This window comes from Vulpes lagopus, chromosome 15 (assembly GCF_018345385.1).
Source record: "Vulpes lagopus strain Blue_001 chromosome 15, ASM1834538v1, whole genome shotgun sequence".
NCBI lineage: Eukaryota > Metazoa > Chordata > Mammalia > Carnivora > Canidae > Vulpes > Vulpes lagopus.
The window spans coordinates 24140775-24156860 of NC_054838.1; the positions used below are offsets into that span (position 1 = coordinate 24140775).

At 51.2% G+C, this 16086-nt stretch overlaps 1 protein-coding gene across 4 annotated transcripts in view; it reads right to left on the reverse strand.

The window, feature by feature from the left end:
• The window catches only part of ARAP1 (ArfGAP with RhoGAP domain, ankyrin repeat and PH domain 1), a 64670-nt gene that overhangs the window by 31831 nt on the left and 16753 nt on the right, over nt 1-16086 (reverse strand). For 3 of the 4 annotated variants that reach the window (XM_041730151.1, XM_041730153.1, XM_041730152.1), the window contains exons 2-3: nt 15196-15279; nt 9456-10007 (exon numbers count right to left, since the gene is read on the reverse strand). In XM_041730151.1, the coding sequence (XP_041586085.1) occupies nt 9456-9964 (509 nt within the window). In that variant the 5' untranslated portion in view covers nt 9965-10007; nt 15196-15279. Of the gene's footprint in view, nt 1-4935; nt 5328-9455; nt 10008-15195; nt 15280-16086 lie in introns of those variants that run through there. The other variant, XM_041730154.1, reaches the window with a different exon arrangement.

Sequence of the window (16086 nt, forward strand, 5' to 3'; positions counted from 1 at the left end):
GCTTGACTGTTAGTCTCTTTGGGCCAGGGGCAGCTTCAGGCCTGAGTCTTTAACCCCACAGCCCAGTGCAGGAAGCGGCTGAGTCAGCAACAAGAGCATGCTGGGTGGGCGGGTGGATGGATGACAAAACAAGTAAATGGTTGAATGGATGGGTAGGTGGGGGACAGATGGGTAAGTGGAGAGGTTGGCCATCATGGTTGAGAGAAAAGCGAATGAAAGGGCGACGAAAGGGGTGCCTAGGTGGCTCAGTAGGTTAAATGTCTACCTTAGGCTCAGGTCATGATTCCAGGACCTTGCATCAGGTCCCTGCTGAGCAGGGAGCCTGTTTCTCTCTCTCCCTCTGCCCGTCCCCCTGCTTGGGCGCATTCTCTATGTCTCTCTGTCAAATAAATAAATAAATAAAATCTCTCTCTTAAAAAAAAAAGTGAAGGAAGGCCTAGAGACTGAGTAAGTACCCACAGGTCCAAGGGTGTGACCCTGGCTAGTCAGCTGCAACATCCTTGGAGACTTCCTGATGGGCAATGCAGTCTATGACACACGGCCTCCCAGACCCCAAAAAGAAGGGACCTTGGGGGGGGGGGGGTCTGGCCTGTGATCAGCTAAGAGCAGAATTCCAGGCTGTGAGGCCAGGGTCAGTCAGACTGACCCAGAAGAAGTGGGGATGGGCTCTGCCCCTCCAATGCCAAGCAGTGCCAAGTGCTTCCCTGCCCTCCCCCAGGACTGAGAGCCAGTGCGGAGGGGAAGAGGGTGGCAACAAAGCATCCTCAGAGCTGAAGAAGCAACAGCCCTCCCATCTGAGGACCCAGTTGCCTCCCGCCTCCATCCCTGTCCTGACTGTCTGGGAGGGATCTGCCCATCTGAGGCCTGTCTCCTGGCCTGTGGGGTCCCAGAGGCAGGTGCCAACCCCTACCTTATTCACTATTGCATGCCTAGCACTCCACAGGGATTAATAAATAAATGAGTACCTGGATTAATCAATTTTATTAGTTTTCTGTGTATGTATATATTCCCAGTTGTCTTCTCTCTCTCGCCCTTTTTTTTTTTTATTAAGATTTTACTTATTGACAGAGAGAGGCAGGGGGAGTGGCAGGCAGAAGGAGAAGGAGTGCAGGAAACCTGACACAGGACTCAATCTCAGGACCCTGGGATCATGACCTGAGCTGACAGCAGACGTCCAACTGACCAAGCCACTCAGGTGCCCTCCCAGTTGTCTTCTGAGCGCTTTATAGCTTTATATGGATTCATTGATTTACTCCTCACAAGCACTCTGTAAGGTATGGCTTACTGTTATCCCGACTTTACAGATAAAGAAACTGAAGCACAGAAATACAAAGTAATTTGTCCTGGATCCAACAGCTGGGATTTGTACCCTGGCACCACAGCCTGCAAACCCAACCACCATGTCAAATGAGTCCACGGCCAGGATCTAAGAGCTTCTCTGAGGCCTGCCTGCTTACAATGGCCACCCAACGCAGGATGTAGGCAGCTCTGGAGTTGCCATCCAAGAGGGAATGAGATCACAGTTCTCTCTGAAGGCCATTGTGACCATGGCAAGAAGGGAAAAGGGAACAGTGCAAACAGCTCCTCTTCCAGCACAGTCTTTGCAAGTAAATGGCTATGTGCCAAGCAAGTGGAAGCAAGGGGAGGCCCCCATGGACCTCTAGGCCTCACTCTAGCCACCTCTTCCAGGAACCTTCCTGGCTGACCCCTGCCTGCCTACCACAGGATAGGGCCATGCTGAGTCAGGGCCAGGCCAGGAAAGGAGAAGTGGTATCCGGAAGGCACAGCATAGTGGGAAAACCCCAGAGGAAGGGACAGTGCCCACAGAGTGCCCCCACCCCAGCTGGAGCCCTGGCCACTCAGTGTCTGCAACCCCAAGAGCGGCCTCAGCTCCAATCTGTAGCTGACACCGAGCTGGATGCTTCCCACTGACTTCTGAGCCATTAGATCAGAAGATTGGCCCCAGCCCTGAGCACCAAACAGGAGCACATGCTCAATGTCCTCCCACTCCAAACCTCTGCTTACGCTGCTTGCTTCCTCCTCACTATCCTCCCCTATCATCTCAGTCCATTGCAAAGCCCATGTGTACCTAAGAACCCAGCTCAATGGGCCTATCCTCAGTGGGCTTCCACCTACCCACCATCCCTGGCTCTCCTGCTCCTTCAGCCCCTTTCCCCTCTATCCAAGTGACATGTGGACACATCTGTTCTCCCCACGATGCCCAAAGCAAGATCAGGCAACTCCTGGATAGGGGCTGAGGCTGATTCACCCCAGTCTGGCACCTCAGCCTGAGAAGGTTTGTTTTATTGAATTGGGCAAATACACATACCTGACCTTAAACATGGGGGTTGGGGGAACAAGTGAGGGTCCCTAGTCAGAATGGGTAAGAATAGGGTGATCATATCATAGGGTGATCATATTTTTAAAAATTGTGTAAACCAGAAAGTTTCTGACAGTTTAAAGAGAAACTATTAGTAACTATGTCCAAGCAAGAGGTATAAACAGGGCCTGTCCTGGGCAAAATGAGATGTGTGGTCAGTCCAGCTAAGAGATGGAGCTTCAGAGCCAGGCGGAGCCTGCTCCACCCGCTCAAATCCCAGCTTGACTGTCCTTCGGTGTTTGGCCTCGCAAAGCAGGTCACTTTACCTCTGAGCCTCAGTTTCTTCCCTGATTGGTCTTCAGCCTTATTGACAATTCAGTAAGAAAAGCCATTCCCGCAGGTCAGCAGCGCATTTTTCATCCTGGCTGCAGTGAGAGCGGCTCAGATCCCACAGGATGGGCCAAGAACCTGCTTCATGGGCTCCTCCCCCAGGGTGGCCCCTGGCTATTCCTTTAGATCTTTCTGTCTATATCAATCTATATGGCCAAAGGAATCAGGCTTTACCATAAGGACAGATGGGCCGACAGAGTGGGGCGGTCTGAATATTAGGCTGGCCTTGAACTCATCCCCTACTCACTTTCTAGCCATGCTTCCCTGAGCTGTATTCCATAAATGCATACTTCCAGGCCTTTGCATTATGTTGGTCCTTCTACCTAGAACACCGTTTTCTGTCCAAACGGTACATCCTCCATCACCACTTTGTGCCTCCTCTCATGTTGCCGGCTGGGCTGGGGCCTCCCTGGGGCTCCTCCAGCCTCCATGCTTCTGATCACTCAGTATAGTTGTGTCTACCAATGTTTGCTTCACTGAACTGACCTCAGAGGACCAAGAACCCAGGCTTACATCCTTTCTTGGCTTCAGGACCTTCCCCTTAAGGTGTCACACTGGCCTTGGAAGGACCCAGCCCAATCTTAACCTGAGGCTCTCAGGAGCAGAAGAGGGGCTCTCACTGGATGAGGCCCAATGATCTGACCATATCTGTCTCTCCCCCTCACCTCCCACTCCCACGGAGGCAAACCTTCCCATCTGCCCACTTCCTCATTTGTGCCCTGGCTATATGGGGGCTCAGGCCTCAGTCCTGTGCTTCTGGCTTCCTCCATGACTATCCCTGTCCTTCCTTCTCCATCATGAGACCCAAAGGTCAACCCCTCCAGCACTCCCCTGGTTCTGTTCTGTTACTTCTGCCCAGCTCACAGCATGGAAAGCCCTTCCTGGGTTTCCCGTTGCTTAGATGTCATCTGCAGCAGAATGCCCCTCGGCCTCTGCACATACTGTGAGCCCCCTCGGGCCAGCCTCTCTCCATGCCATCACCCAACACAGAGGGGGCTTCGAAGAGTTTGATGAATGACCAGCATCCCACTCTCATCCCGATCACTAGAGAAAGACAGCAGTGCCTCATCCCTCCACAGAGCAGAACCCAATGAACCCAGCATCCACCCTCACAGCCAAGGCTTCATTCCACTCTTAGCACTTGTCCCTGGAACGACAGCTACCACTTAGTACCCACTAGGTGCTAAGCATTCTTCTGGGAGGCTTCTGTATTTAATCCCCACAATGATCTAGATCATTAGCTCCAATGTGCTCATGACATGCCTTCAGGAAAGTCCACTCAACCGCTCCCTCCTCTACGCTCACACAGCCAGTTGGGCCCTTTGTGGCATGTCTGCCACTGGGCCTACACTGAGCTTTCCCACAGGCAAGCAGTGCTGTAGTGGGCAGGAGGCGGCGGAGGCCCAGCTCTCCCACAGCAGCTCTTCATGCTTCCCAGGTCTGGGCCTGTGCTGGTTCTTGAGGGCTACAGGGCAAGGCCCACGAGGGGGTCCAAGACTCTATGGACCCCATCCCCTACCTCCTGAGGGTCCAGCTCAAGGTTGTCCTGGTAGGAGAAGGTGCAGGTGGGTATCTGCTGAGCCCTGTGGAAAGGGCACAGGGCAGGGCTGGATGCAGATAGGACCCAGTTAGAGGCATTTCTGTGTCCCCAAGTGACTCAAGCACAGGGTTGTTGAGTTCATTAGGGATTCACAGCAATTGGGGGGAGGGAAGGCCAACCCAGCCCGCCAGCATCATAGGTACCCACCACTTTACTGGCTCTAGGGAAGTGGAATAGGAACCACACCAACCAAGTACCAGCCCTCCTCAGGTCTCCCTATTACCCTGGACTCAGTGGGAGGGCAAAGGGAGGTGGAGGCTGCCCACAGCCACAACACCCTTGAACTGGACTCTGAGAGAAGCCAGACTGAGATCAGCACCAGGTCCCCGATAGGCAGACACCCACCGAGGCACTGTGGGCTCCCAGTGGGCCCAAGAGACAGGCTAATGGGAAGATGGAGGCCCGAAAAGCCCAGGGCAGAGGGAAGAAGAAGAGAAGGGGAGAAAAGGAAAGGGCAACAGAAGATGTGGAGAAAGTGAAAGAAGAGAAAATCGGAGAGAAAAACCAGGAGGGGTGGAGGGAGGGCCACAGAAAACCCTGCCTAGCGGTGACAGACAGACCCTCGGAAGGAGCCTCCCTCCCCGGCCGCCACTGACAGCCCGGCCCAAAGCTGCCCTTCGCTCACCCTCAGATGCCCACAGGTCCGGGCCCGGAGGACTCCCACGGCTCCCGCTCCACAGCGCTGTGCGCCCAAGCAGGCGGCTCGTCCGACCAGGGCTGCTCTGGCAGACAGCCAGGCCCCTGCTCCCTGGGTGTGTCTGAGGCGGTGTCTGGGTTCAGGTACGGCTCTCAGGGGCCGTGATCACTTGTCTGAGTACGTGTTTCTGTGTAAGACTGAATCTGTCCAGGAGTGAGTGAGTGTGTGTGTGTGTGTGTGTGTGTGTATCCAGTTTTGGTCTCCCTTGGCTTCCTGCTCTCCTCCTCCCCCACCCCCTGCCGCCCTGGCCAATACACACACTTCCTGAAAACACTGAGAAAGAGAAAAGTCACCCAGAATCCCTTGGGGCAGACACTTCCTCCCCGCCCCCAGGCTGCCCCCCCTCAACCCCAAATTGGAATGGGACAAGCCACCCCAGGGCCGTCTAGCAGGGCCTTACAGAGTAGACCCTCAGGAAACCTTGGCCTTGGCTGGCTCCTCCCCACCCCCAAAAAGGAGGTCCAGAGAGGCTGAGAAAGAGGCTCTTTGAAGGGAGCAAGTTCTGCCCCAGTAACAAGTGATCAGCCTTCAGGAAGACGAGGGATTGGCTGAGCTGCAGGGCAGTCGAGGGCACAGGTAGGAGGCCTTGCAGTAGGATTCCAGCTGGCAGCTGCCCTCTCTGGGCAAATACTCCTCTTTAGAGGTATCTCTAGGCATCTAGCAGGTATCAGAGGGGGACACTGAGGTCCAGAGTCATCTGAGAGGGGCTCTGTGGAGTGACCCTGGAACCCTGGATGAGAAAAGACCCCTCTGCCACTTAGGGAAGCAGGCTCAGAGGGTTCACATCTATGATACCTGGGGCTAAGTAGATGGGGCCCCAGGCCAGGAGGCAGGGTCTGAACAATGGCTTCCACTCTGCTGGGCTGTGCGACTCTGGGAAAGTTTCTCAGCATTTCTGGATTCATCAACAAGTTCCCTATCATAAGCTTAAATAATGGTGGGGGGTGTAGACCCTCTGAGGAGTGAAGTAGGGTTGTTTCACGCCAGGCAGGATGGTAAGCCTGGTTCTGAGAGTCCTGACCCAGTTAGGGCAAGGAGGTGGCAACCCCATCCCTGCTCATTTTCTGCCTGCCTCCATGAAGGCCTCTGCCTTTCTAAGACATCTGGGGTGACCCAAGTTGTATAGTGGGAAGGGATTTGGGATGGTGAGCTTGGGGTCCCTTAACCCTACTGTCTAACGTGCAGTGTGTGCTGAAGGCACTCTGTGGGTGCCAAGTCTGTGTGGGTGGCACACATGCTCAGCACTGGGCAGTACAGAAATTCATGCAGTCTTCATCTATTCCTGCACACAACAAATACTTTCAGAGTGCCTATTAGGCAGCTGGCATTGTTCCAGGTATGGGGGATTCAGCAGTAAACAAAATCAATAACAATCTTGGTCTTAGTGGAGCTGACACTAGTGGGCTTGGCAGCACAGTGGCTCACACCTGGCAGTACACAAATAACACACATACCAATTCACCACCCACAGCACATGCATTCACAAATGGACTCACACTGTTGGAGTTTCCACCAGGCCAGGAGACACAGGCACATGCATGTGTGTACACAGGCCCTGATGACCTCACACACACATACCACCACCAGCAAGTAATCACTGAAACTGAATAAATCCCCACTCATATATACATATTAGGATCACATAGGGCCTCCCTTAAAACCCATGCAGAAACGTAAATACACAGACACACTACTTCCTTGATGGCTTGTGCAAACATGCACCCCTGCGGGTGCACAAATACAAACTGGCTAGGCATGCCCTCACATGGAGTCACTATCTCCAGAGTATACACATGCACACACAGCAAATAATCCCAAATTCTGCTGGGAGGCAGATGATGGGGAGCCAGGCAGATGTGCTCACTTGGACACCACATGAACTGGTTTAAGAGGTCCTAAGACAGAGAAAGTGAGACCTCTATCACTAAAGGGTGTAAGCAAGGACCCAAAGGCCATATCAGGAAGAAGGGACCTCTACAAAGGGGACAGGAGCAGGTCATGTTGAATAGCCTTCTGCTGGGCACCACGGAGCCTGGTATCCAGAAGAAGGGGCCAGGAGGGAGAGCCAGTCAGGCTCTATCCCCGTCTCCTCCCTGCCCAGCCTTCACCTGTTACCTACACATGAAGCTCCACCCTCAGTGAGTTTTTCTGTCCTGGGCTTTGAAGATTTTGTACATCTTGCAAGTCAGGGTGCTAGCACCTACAGATATCCAAAGTTCCAAATGTCAAAGACCCCAGGACAAGGAAGCCAGGCTTGGCAGCTCACCTCCCATCACATCTGCCTTAAGAAATAGCCCCAGATTGTGAAGAATAACTGTCTCCAAGTTCTCTCAGCATGGAATAAATTTGGGGTCTTTTAGCTAAAGGGCCCAGACTCCTGAGCATGGAAGCCTGGCCTCCTCCACAGGCTAACTAAATGACTAAGTTCACACTGAGGCTCTGAGGGTTGGGGCTGGTACTCCGGGGCATAGATGGGACCCTTACTCTACCCAACAACTCCCCTGAACACAGATGTTAGTTCCAGGAGGGCACCCAATAGAAACAGGCCCAGAGGGGCAATTGCTCATCACTCACACAGCTAGCTGGGCCTGCCCCAGGTATTCTGGCTCCGAGACAGGAATCCAGGCCTCCACTCTCTTAGTGAGAGGTTTGCCTCCCTTAGCCTTTGTGAGCTTCTAACGGACAGGGCCCTGCCTCCTGTCCTTGTTCACCTACTCCCAGCCCTAGATACAGATGGACAGACACACATATGCTCTCTCTCTCCCTCAGCCCCCTCTATAATGATGGAATGAAAAGAAACAGAAATGGCTAGAAGGCTTGATGGCCTCCCCGTTTTAAGCATCTGTCTTCGGCTCAGGTCATGATCCCGGGTCAGGCTCCCTGCTCAGCTGGAGCAGCTTCTCCCTCCCCCTCTGTCCCTTGCCCCTCTGCTCGGCCCTCCCTCCATGCTCTGTCACGCAGGTGCTGTCTCTCAAATAAATAAAATCTTAAAAAAAAAAAAAAAAAGTCTCATGCATGTATGAGAATGGCCACTAGAGGGCAGAAGGGCTCCAGGAAACTCCAATCTAAACATGAGCCTGGCTCCTAGGGGACCCTAGCACCATCTTGCACAGTGTGAGCCCAGGAAAGGCAAAAACCCCTTTTGTGCTTCCACCAATCAAACCTCAAAACAGCACAGCCCTGGCTTAGCCGGCAAGGCCTCCTTACTTAACGCCCCTCTCTGGGTGGGGAAAGCTTCCCAGGCCCTCCCCACAGGGACTCCCTGAGCATGCACTTGGCATGGATCCAGCCAGGGCTCCTCTCCCTTTTCTGAGACTCAGTTTCTCTGCTTGAAAACAGAACACAAATCCCCAGAGGGCTTGAGCAGGGACCAAACAAGATCTTGTAAGTGAAGCACCCAGCAGAGTGCCCAACAATAGGGACCAGGAGACCTCTCTCTATACATCCTTTCCTCCTCCGAGAAGCCTTCCCAGACTAGGCTGACTTGGTCCAAGTACTGAAATAATCTCCAATACACCCCCGAATACATATCCAGTACTAACTGGGGATGCTCCCTCCCAGCTGGGCACCCCAGCACATGGCAAGAACAGAGGGTATATATGAAAGAGGTTAAAATGGACAGAAGTAGGCGGAAACTCAAGGAAACAGGAGTACCAAGAGCCAGGAGTGGGGAAAACAATTCTGAGGAAGAGGGAGGGTGAGTAGGTTGTGGCCTGAGAAGTGTCCCCAGGATTTGGGGACGTGTGGCAGGAGCAGTACAGGGGGAAGATGGGACACAAGCAGCAGGCCCTGGGAAGTTCCTGCTCCCCCCACGGCAAGTTCATCATCCTAGACTGTTACCTCCACATGCTACCTACTGACTCAGAATGTACTCCCATCTCCCAGCGTCTCATACTCACCAGGCCCCAAACTGAACTCCAGACTTGCTTCCTGGGTATGCTTCTGTCCTTGAACTCCCAGATCAAGAACAGCATCATTATCCACCCAAGATGGAAACATGGATGCCACGTGGCTCCCTGTGCCCTCTCTGCTTATACCCAGGCCATCCCCAAGTCCTATCCATTCTCTCTGCCTCTCCTGGGAGCCTAGGCCCTGTCGCTAGTCACCTAGCTTCCTCCTTCTCCACCAACCTCACCAGCCCCCAGAGTCATCTTTTTAGTATTCAGCTTTTACCCAACTGTTCTGCTTAAAACCTTCCTGGCTTCCCACCGGGCATTCCCAGAATGTCCCACCATGCCATCCGCAGCCACCCCCACACTCACCCCCCAGTTTAGCTCCAATCTGCTCAGAGTGGCCCCGGATGGTGCTTCTCACCTCTGAGCTTTACACATGCTGTTCCCTCCACTGAGGTGCCTTTCTTACCCCCAATGCCAAAGGCCACAAACTCCCTCTCCACTTTCTAGGATCTTCCACCCCTATTCCTCCCACCATGGATGGCGTGCACTCACCTCACCAGCAGGCGTGGCGTCCCAGTGCGGGGGGGCACAGGAGGAACACTTAATTCTGCCAAATGCCGCTTGGCAGGCAGCGGGGGCAGCACGGGGTCTGGGGCTGCTGCGGATGGGGCGGAGAAGCAGGCAGGCGGGAGGCAGCTCCTCCGGGGTGGGATGGGTGGGGCAGCGGGCAGCCCCTCGTCCTCTCCAGCCACGGGCAGTGGCTCTGGTGGGGTGGCAGGCACAGGTGGAGTGCGGAAGACATGACGCTTCATGGGCACAGGTCGTAGGGTGGGGCGGGGTGCAGGGGTCGGGGGCGTGTGGGCACGGAGCAGGCCAGCCAGGATGCGGCGGCGGTGACCAGGGAGTAGCATGCCCATGTCTATCAGGCGGGCATCACTGAGGCCTTGGCACTCTGTGGCCCACACCAGCCCATGCTGCTCGAAGAGCCCAGTGTACTGCTCCAGGTGCAGTGCCCGCAGCCACTCAGCCACAGACAGTGCTGCATCCCCAGCCTCTGCCATGGTTCCTGCTAGCAGAGGCCGGCCAGCAGGGGCCTGTCCAGACCTGGAATAGACAGATGGACACAAGTGAGAGGCAAGGCTGCCTGGCCATAGTGCCCCGATTAGCAACCCTCTGTGGCTCTCCCATGCCAAAGCTCTGTCCTTGAGCTTTCTCCTCTGAGCGCCATATGCCAGGCAAGGCAGATACTGCTAGATCCCTGAACACACAGGCTTTTCTCTCTGCCTGAAACCCACCACCTCCACCTCTGTGGCCTCCTAGCATCCAGCTCACATCTCTTTTGGCACACCCTCCAGTACCTCCAGAGTTAATATCACTCCTAAGACCCATCCACAATCTGGGCCACTGCTGCAAGGCTGGCCAATGGCTGTGTCTGGCACACATACCGTCTACTTCCCTCTGCAAGACCCATGCAAGGGCCCAGTTCCTTCTGAGGCACCAGTTCCCAGCTCATGGCCAGGCCCAGGGGCTTAGTGAGTATGGGTTAGGTTGAGGGATACCCCCTGCTGGTCCCCGTGCAAGCCCGTCTAGGGGTTGAGCTTCACCCCACCTCCATGCCCCTGGAGGAAGCAGAATGTTCCAGGAGTTAAGTGAAGCCAACATCACACAGCCTCTGGGGTCCTGGCCCTGTGAATGAGGCACCCCTCCCACCACCAAGGTGGTTAATGCATAGGAAAGGCCATCCACTCATTTGTTCATTGGACAGAGCCTCACACGGGGTGGTAGGGACTCAGGTCGCATCTCTGCACTCCAGAGCTCCTGGCCTGGCAGAGTCAAGAGACAGATGATACAAGGAGAAGGTGATTAACAAATCAAAAGAAAAAAGTCACCAGATCTTCTCCACAGATACCAAAGAAGCAAATGATAAAACACAATATCCAGTGTACTTAACAAAAATTTCACTAACATAGAAATGGATTGATACTTCCTTAAACTAAAAATTGGCACCTTACTTAATGGGAAAACAATGGAAAAATCTCCATTAAGGTCAGGAATCAAGGATATCCATTTCATGACAGTGATTATTATTAATCATAGGATTAAAAGTTAAGGAATTTACAAGTGAGCTGGATTCAAAACTAATATAACAAAATCAATATTTATAGGCAATAACCAGGTAGAAAACCTGGATGAAGAGCCTCATTTACGATAGCATTACAAAACCGAAAACACCAAAAAGAAACAGTAAGAACTGTGTAAGATCTATAGGAAGAGACAGAAAGAAGAAACCTGGAAAAATGAAAGACACAGTATGTTCCCATGTACAAGGCACCATGAAGATATTATTTCTAAGCTAATATATAAATATGCAGAATCCTATTAAATACCACACAGTTTTGAGGGGTAGGGAAGAAGAGCTAGACAAGCAGATTTGAAAATTCATGTGGATGGACGCCTGGGTGGCTCAGTGGTTGAGCATCTGCCTTCAGCTGAGGGTATGATCCTGGAGACCCGGGACTGAGTCCCACATCAGGCTCCCCACATGAAGCCTGCATCTCCCTCTGCCTGTCTCTGCCAGCCCCCGCTCTGTGTCTCTCATGAATAAATAAATAAAATCCTTAAAAAAAATTCATGTGGAAAAGTAAACAAGCAGGAAGAGCCAGGAAAATTCTCAAGCAGGAGGTTGGGGGAAAAGAAAGGTAAAGAGTGAGAATCAGCCAGTAATTAAGATAGTAAATGTTACCAGCACCTGAGCAGATGAATCAAACAAAACAAATAGATCAAAAATAGATCTAAACACATATAAGAATTTAATGTCCAATAAAAGTAACATCTCAAACTAGTGAAAAAAGATGGATTATTAAATTTTTAGGACAGCTGTGGAACAATCTAGAAACAAAATCAGACCCCCCTACTTCACACTTTACAACAGGATAAATTACAAAGATTTCATTTTAAAAAATAAGATCATGAAAGGATTTAAAATATCATCTGAGAGAGGCAAAAGCCTTTTAGAAACGATACAAACCTAGGAATGTAATGAGTAAAATATTCAACTCTATAAAAAGCAGGGGTGCCTGGGTGGCTCAGGTCATGAATCCCAGAGTCCTGGGATCCAGCCCCCCAAGCCCCCCCACTGGGCTCCCTGCTCAGCAGGGAGTCTGCTTCTCCTTCTGCCTCTGCCTCTCCCCTGGCTCATGGTGTGTGTGTGTGTGTGTGTGTGTGTGTGTGTGTGTCTCCCTCTCTCTCTCTTAAATAAATACATAAGACCTTTAAAAAAAAATCAAACATTCCTGCATGATAAAAACGCACTAGAAACAAAGCCAAGAGATAACCGACAAGTCAGAGGACATATGCCTCTCATATCCCAGACACAGGATTGATTTTTCTGAAAACTGAAAAGCACCTAGAAATAAACAGGTTAATGACCTAACAGGAAAAAAAGGGGGCAAAAAATACAAAATACAGAAAGGAAAATATAAATGGTTCTTAAGCATACGAAAAGGAACTTAACCTCCTCACACTAAGTGGTGACGGGGTGAGGCATTCCCCTGCCCAGCTGATGGGTGTGCCTCTGGGAAGGGCAATTAAACCACAATAGGTATGAAAACCCCGAGTCCTTTTACTCTTTGATCCAGCCACCTGTAGACAATACCTGCCCTGCAGTCTTCCAAAGTGACTGGTAACAGCGATGTGTATAATGCCAAAACACTGGAAATAACCCAAATACCAATCAAACAGGGAATGGATAACTACATTATAGTGTAGTCATGTAGTAGAATACTGAGCAGTCTTAAAAAAATGAGGAAGCTCAGGGCACCTGGGTGGCTCAGTAGGTTAAGCATCTGACTCTTGATCTCAGCTCAGGTTTTGATCTCAGGCTTGTGAGTTCAAGCCTTAAGGTGGGCTCTATGCTGGGTGTGGAGCCTACTTAACAAAAAAAAAGAGGAAACATTATTATTACATATTGATATGGGATGACCTCCCAGATGCATTGTTAATGGTTAAAGAAAGGTGTAGAGCAGTATATAGAACATTCTGCCTTTGATGTAGGAAAAAACAAACCAGAGAGATCAGTTCACAGTGATGGTAAATACATAAAATTTCTCTGAAAAGATACATCAGAGACAAGGTGACCTTGCCTCTAAGGAGAATTGAGGGCTGAGAGGACAGAAGGGGGCAGACCTACAGCCAGACTTCAAGAGTTCTGATGCTGACACATGTTCGATTCCCTCTTTAAGAAAAAGATATGAGAGTGGTGCCTGGGTGGTCAGTCTGTTAAGTGTCTGACTCTTAATTTCGGCTCAGGTCATGATCTCAGGGTCATGAGATAGGGCCCCATGACAGGCTTTGCGCTGGGCGTGGGGCCTGCTTGAGATTATTTCTCTCACTCTCCCTCTGCCCCTCTCCCACCTCCCTCCCTTAAAAAAAGGTATTATAATGTCTTATCATTTTACAATATACACAAATATCAAATCATTATGTTGTATACCTGAAAACTAATACAATATCATATGTCAATCATATCTCAGTTTAAAAAGAATTATAAGGGTGCCTGTGTGGCTCAGTCAGTTAAGCATCTGCCTACAGCTCACGTCATAGTCCCAGGGTCTTGGGATCGAGCCCCGAATCAGGCTCCCTGCTCATTGGGGAGCCTGCTTGTCCCTCTCTCTCTGCTGCTCCCCATGTATGCACTGGCTCTCTCTCTTTCTCTCTCTCTGCCAAATAAACAAATACAGTCTTTTTTTAAAAATTTAAAAACTTTATTGGAAAAACAAAAATATCTTACTTCTGTAAAAATTTCCAAAACCACATGACCACATGCATACAGTGCCAGGGTTCCTCCCAGGGCATTGGAAGGAGCCTGAAGCTCAGCTTCCCTGGAAACCCACCTCTGGTGGGAGGGAGACTTTTCACTCTACATCTTCATCTATAACCTACATTTTGAACTATGTGAGTTCTTTAAAAAGGCTGCTGAGGGGGATCCCAGGGTGGCTCAGCGGTTTAGCACCTGCCTTCAGCGCAGGGCATGATTCTGGAGTCCCAGGAATGAGCCCCACATCGGGCTCCCTGCATGGAGCCTGCTTCTCCCTTTGCCTGTGTCTCTGCCTCTCTCTCTCTCTGTGTGTGTGTCTCTAATGAATAAATAAATAAAATCTTAAAAAAAAAAAAAAAAAAAAAAAGGCTGTTGAGGGGCCCAAAGGAAGACACAAACGAAATATATTGGATGTTCTTGGAAAACCAGCTCTCAACATTATGAAGACATCAGTTCTTCCTGGGTTAAGCTATAACAAGTACAAAGCACAATCCCCCCAAAATTACCAATAGGCAGATTCTAAAGTTCATATAAAATGATATTAAGGATTTGATGTTAGGTGGAAAAATAATTTGCAGAGCAGTGTTTTCTTATGTAAACATCTAGGCTAAATTAAAAATGCACATATATGTACACATATATAGTCATATACATACATGCATACACATGCACATAATACCTCCAGATGGGGTACACAAGAAACTGCCTGGCTTGGGGGAGAAGACCTGGTAGCTGTGAGAACAAGGAGGGAGGGTTACCTGTCACTATACCTTTCTACGCCTTAAACTTTTCCATCACTTTCCAAAAAATGAACACAATTTAAAAGAGAATGTGGGGGCACCTGGGTGGCTCAGTCAGTTAATCATCTACCTTTGGTTCAAGCCATGATCCCAGGGTGCTGGGATGGAGCCCTGCATTAGGCTCCCTGCTCAGAGTGAGGCTCCCTCTCCCTCTCCCTCTGCCTGCTACTCTCCCTGCTTGTGTGCACACATGTGCATGCGCTCTCTCTCAACTTGTCAAATAAATAAATAAACAAAAATCTTAAAATAGGGGCTCCTGGATGGCTCAGTGGTTGAGCGTCAGCCTTCAGCTCAGGTTGTGATCCCAGGGTCCTAGGATCGAGTCCTGCATCAGGTGCTAGCTTCACTGGAAGCCTGCCTCTCCCTCTGCCTTCTGCCTTCCCCTCCACCCAATGAATAATTAAAATTTTTAAAAAAATCTTAAAATAAATAAATAAGAATGTGATCCATATTCCCCACCCCACCCATTGGTCCCTGCCCTACCCCACCCCTTCAAAGCCCTCCTGGGAGGCTCATTAGTCTCATCCTTTCCCTGCCTCTCTGCCTATTTTCAAAATGAAAACTGGGACCTCCTGTCTGACCTCCACGAAGCCTCCACGAAGCCTCCCCTACTTCAAAGCTGGGGCTGAGCCCACCACACCTAACCCAGCTCCTTGCTTCCCAACTCTTGACTCACCTGCTGGGCTGCCCAGGATGCTAAGGATCCTTCCAGAGGCAGCAGCTACTCTGAATTGCTCCTCATCTTGGTCCAAGGTGGAACCTGTAAGGACAGGAGTGGAGGAGAAAGTCCATGAGCCATTCTGAACAGCTGGATGCCAGGAGGAGGGAAAGGAGGAGGAAGGAAGAGAGAAGAAGGAAGAAAGGGGAGGAGGAGGGGGAAGAAAGAGAAGGAAGCCAGACATGGGCAAGATGGTAGGGGAAGAAGGAAGGGTTCAGGGAACCTAATGGAGTCCAGGTGAAGCAATGGAGGTTAGACCAGAGGAAGGCCTTCCCGCAGGAGTGAAGAGGCAGACATGCCTGCCCAGAGGTGGTGGCTCCACAGATTGCAAAGAGGAATCAGGACTCCCACTCTCTGGTCCTCCCCAGGACAGGGGCTGGGATGCATAGGCATGGGCTGTGCTGGGAACTGCCCCCAGAGAGGACTCGGAAGAGGAGCAGACGCAGCTCCCACTACACTGCAGAGCCTGTCAATGAGAGGTGGAGGATGCTGGGGACACACAGGGAAAACAGGACACTCTCCATTAAGGCTGGAAGCCATGGGATGGGGTGAAGGGAGTGGGGGGCAACTGAGGCAGAGGTCTCAGATGCCAGAGGCTCTGCTCCTAAATATGTGTGGAAGCCAAATGAGGGTGTTTCCAGGCAGGAGGAGAAAGAACTGGCTGTCCCTGAGGGCAAGCTACTAGCAAGCCTGGATGGCCTGGGTTCTGTAGGGGGATTGGGGGGAGATGGGCACCTCTGGGCCACAGTATGTCTCCGGCCACCAGGGCAGGGTCAACTGAAGACTGCTAGGCTCTGCATGATGGCTTTAGGGGGCACCTGTGAACATTTTAATTTGCCAGTTAGATAT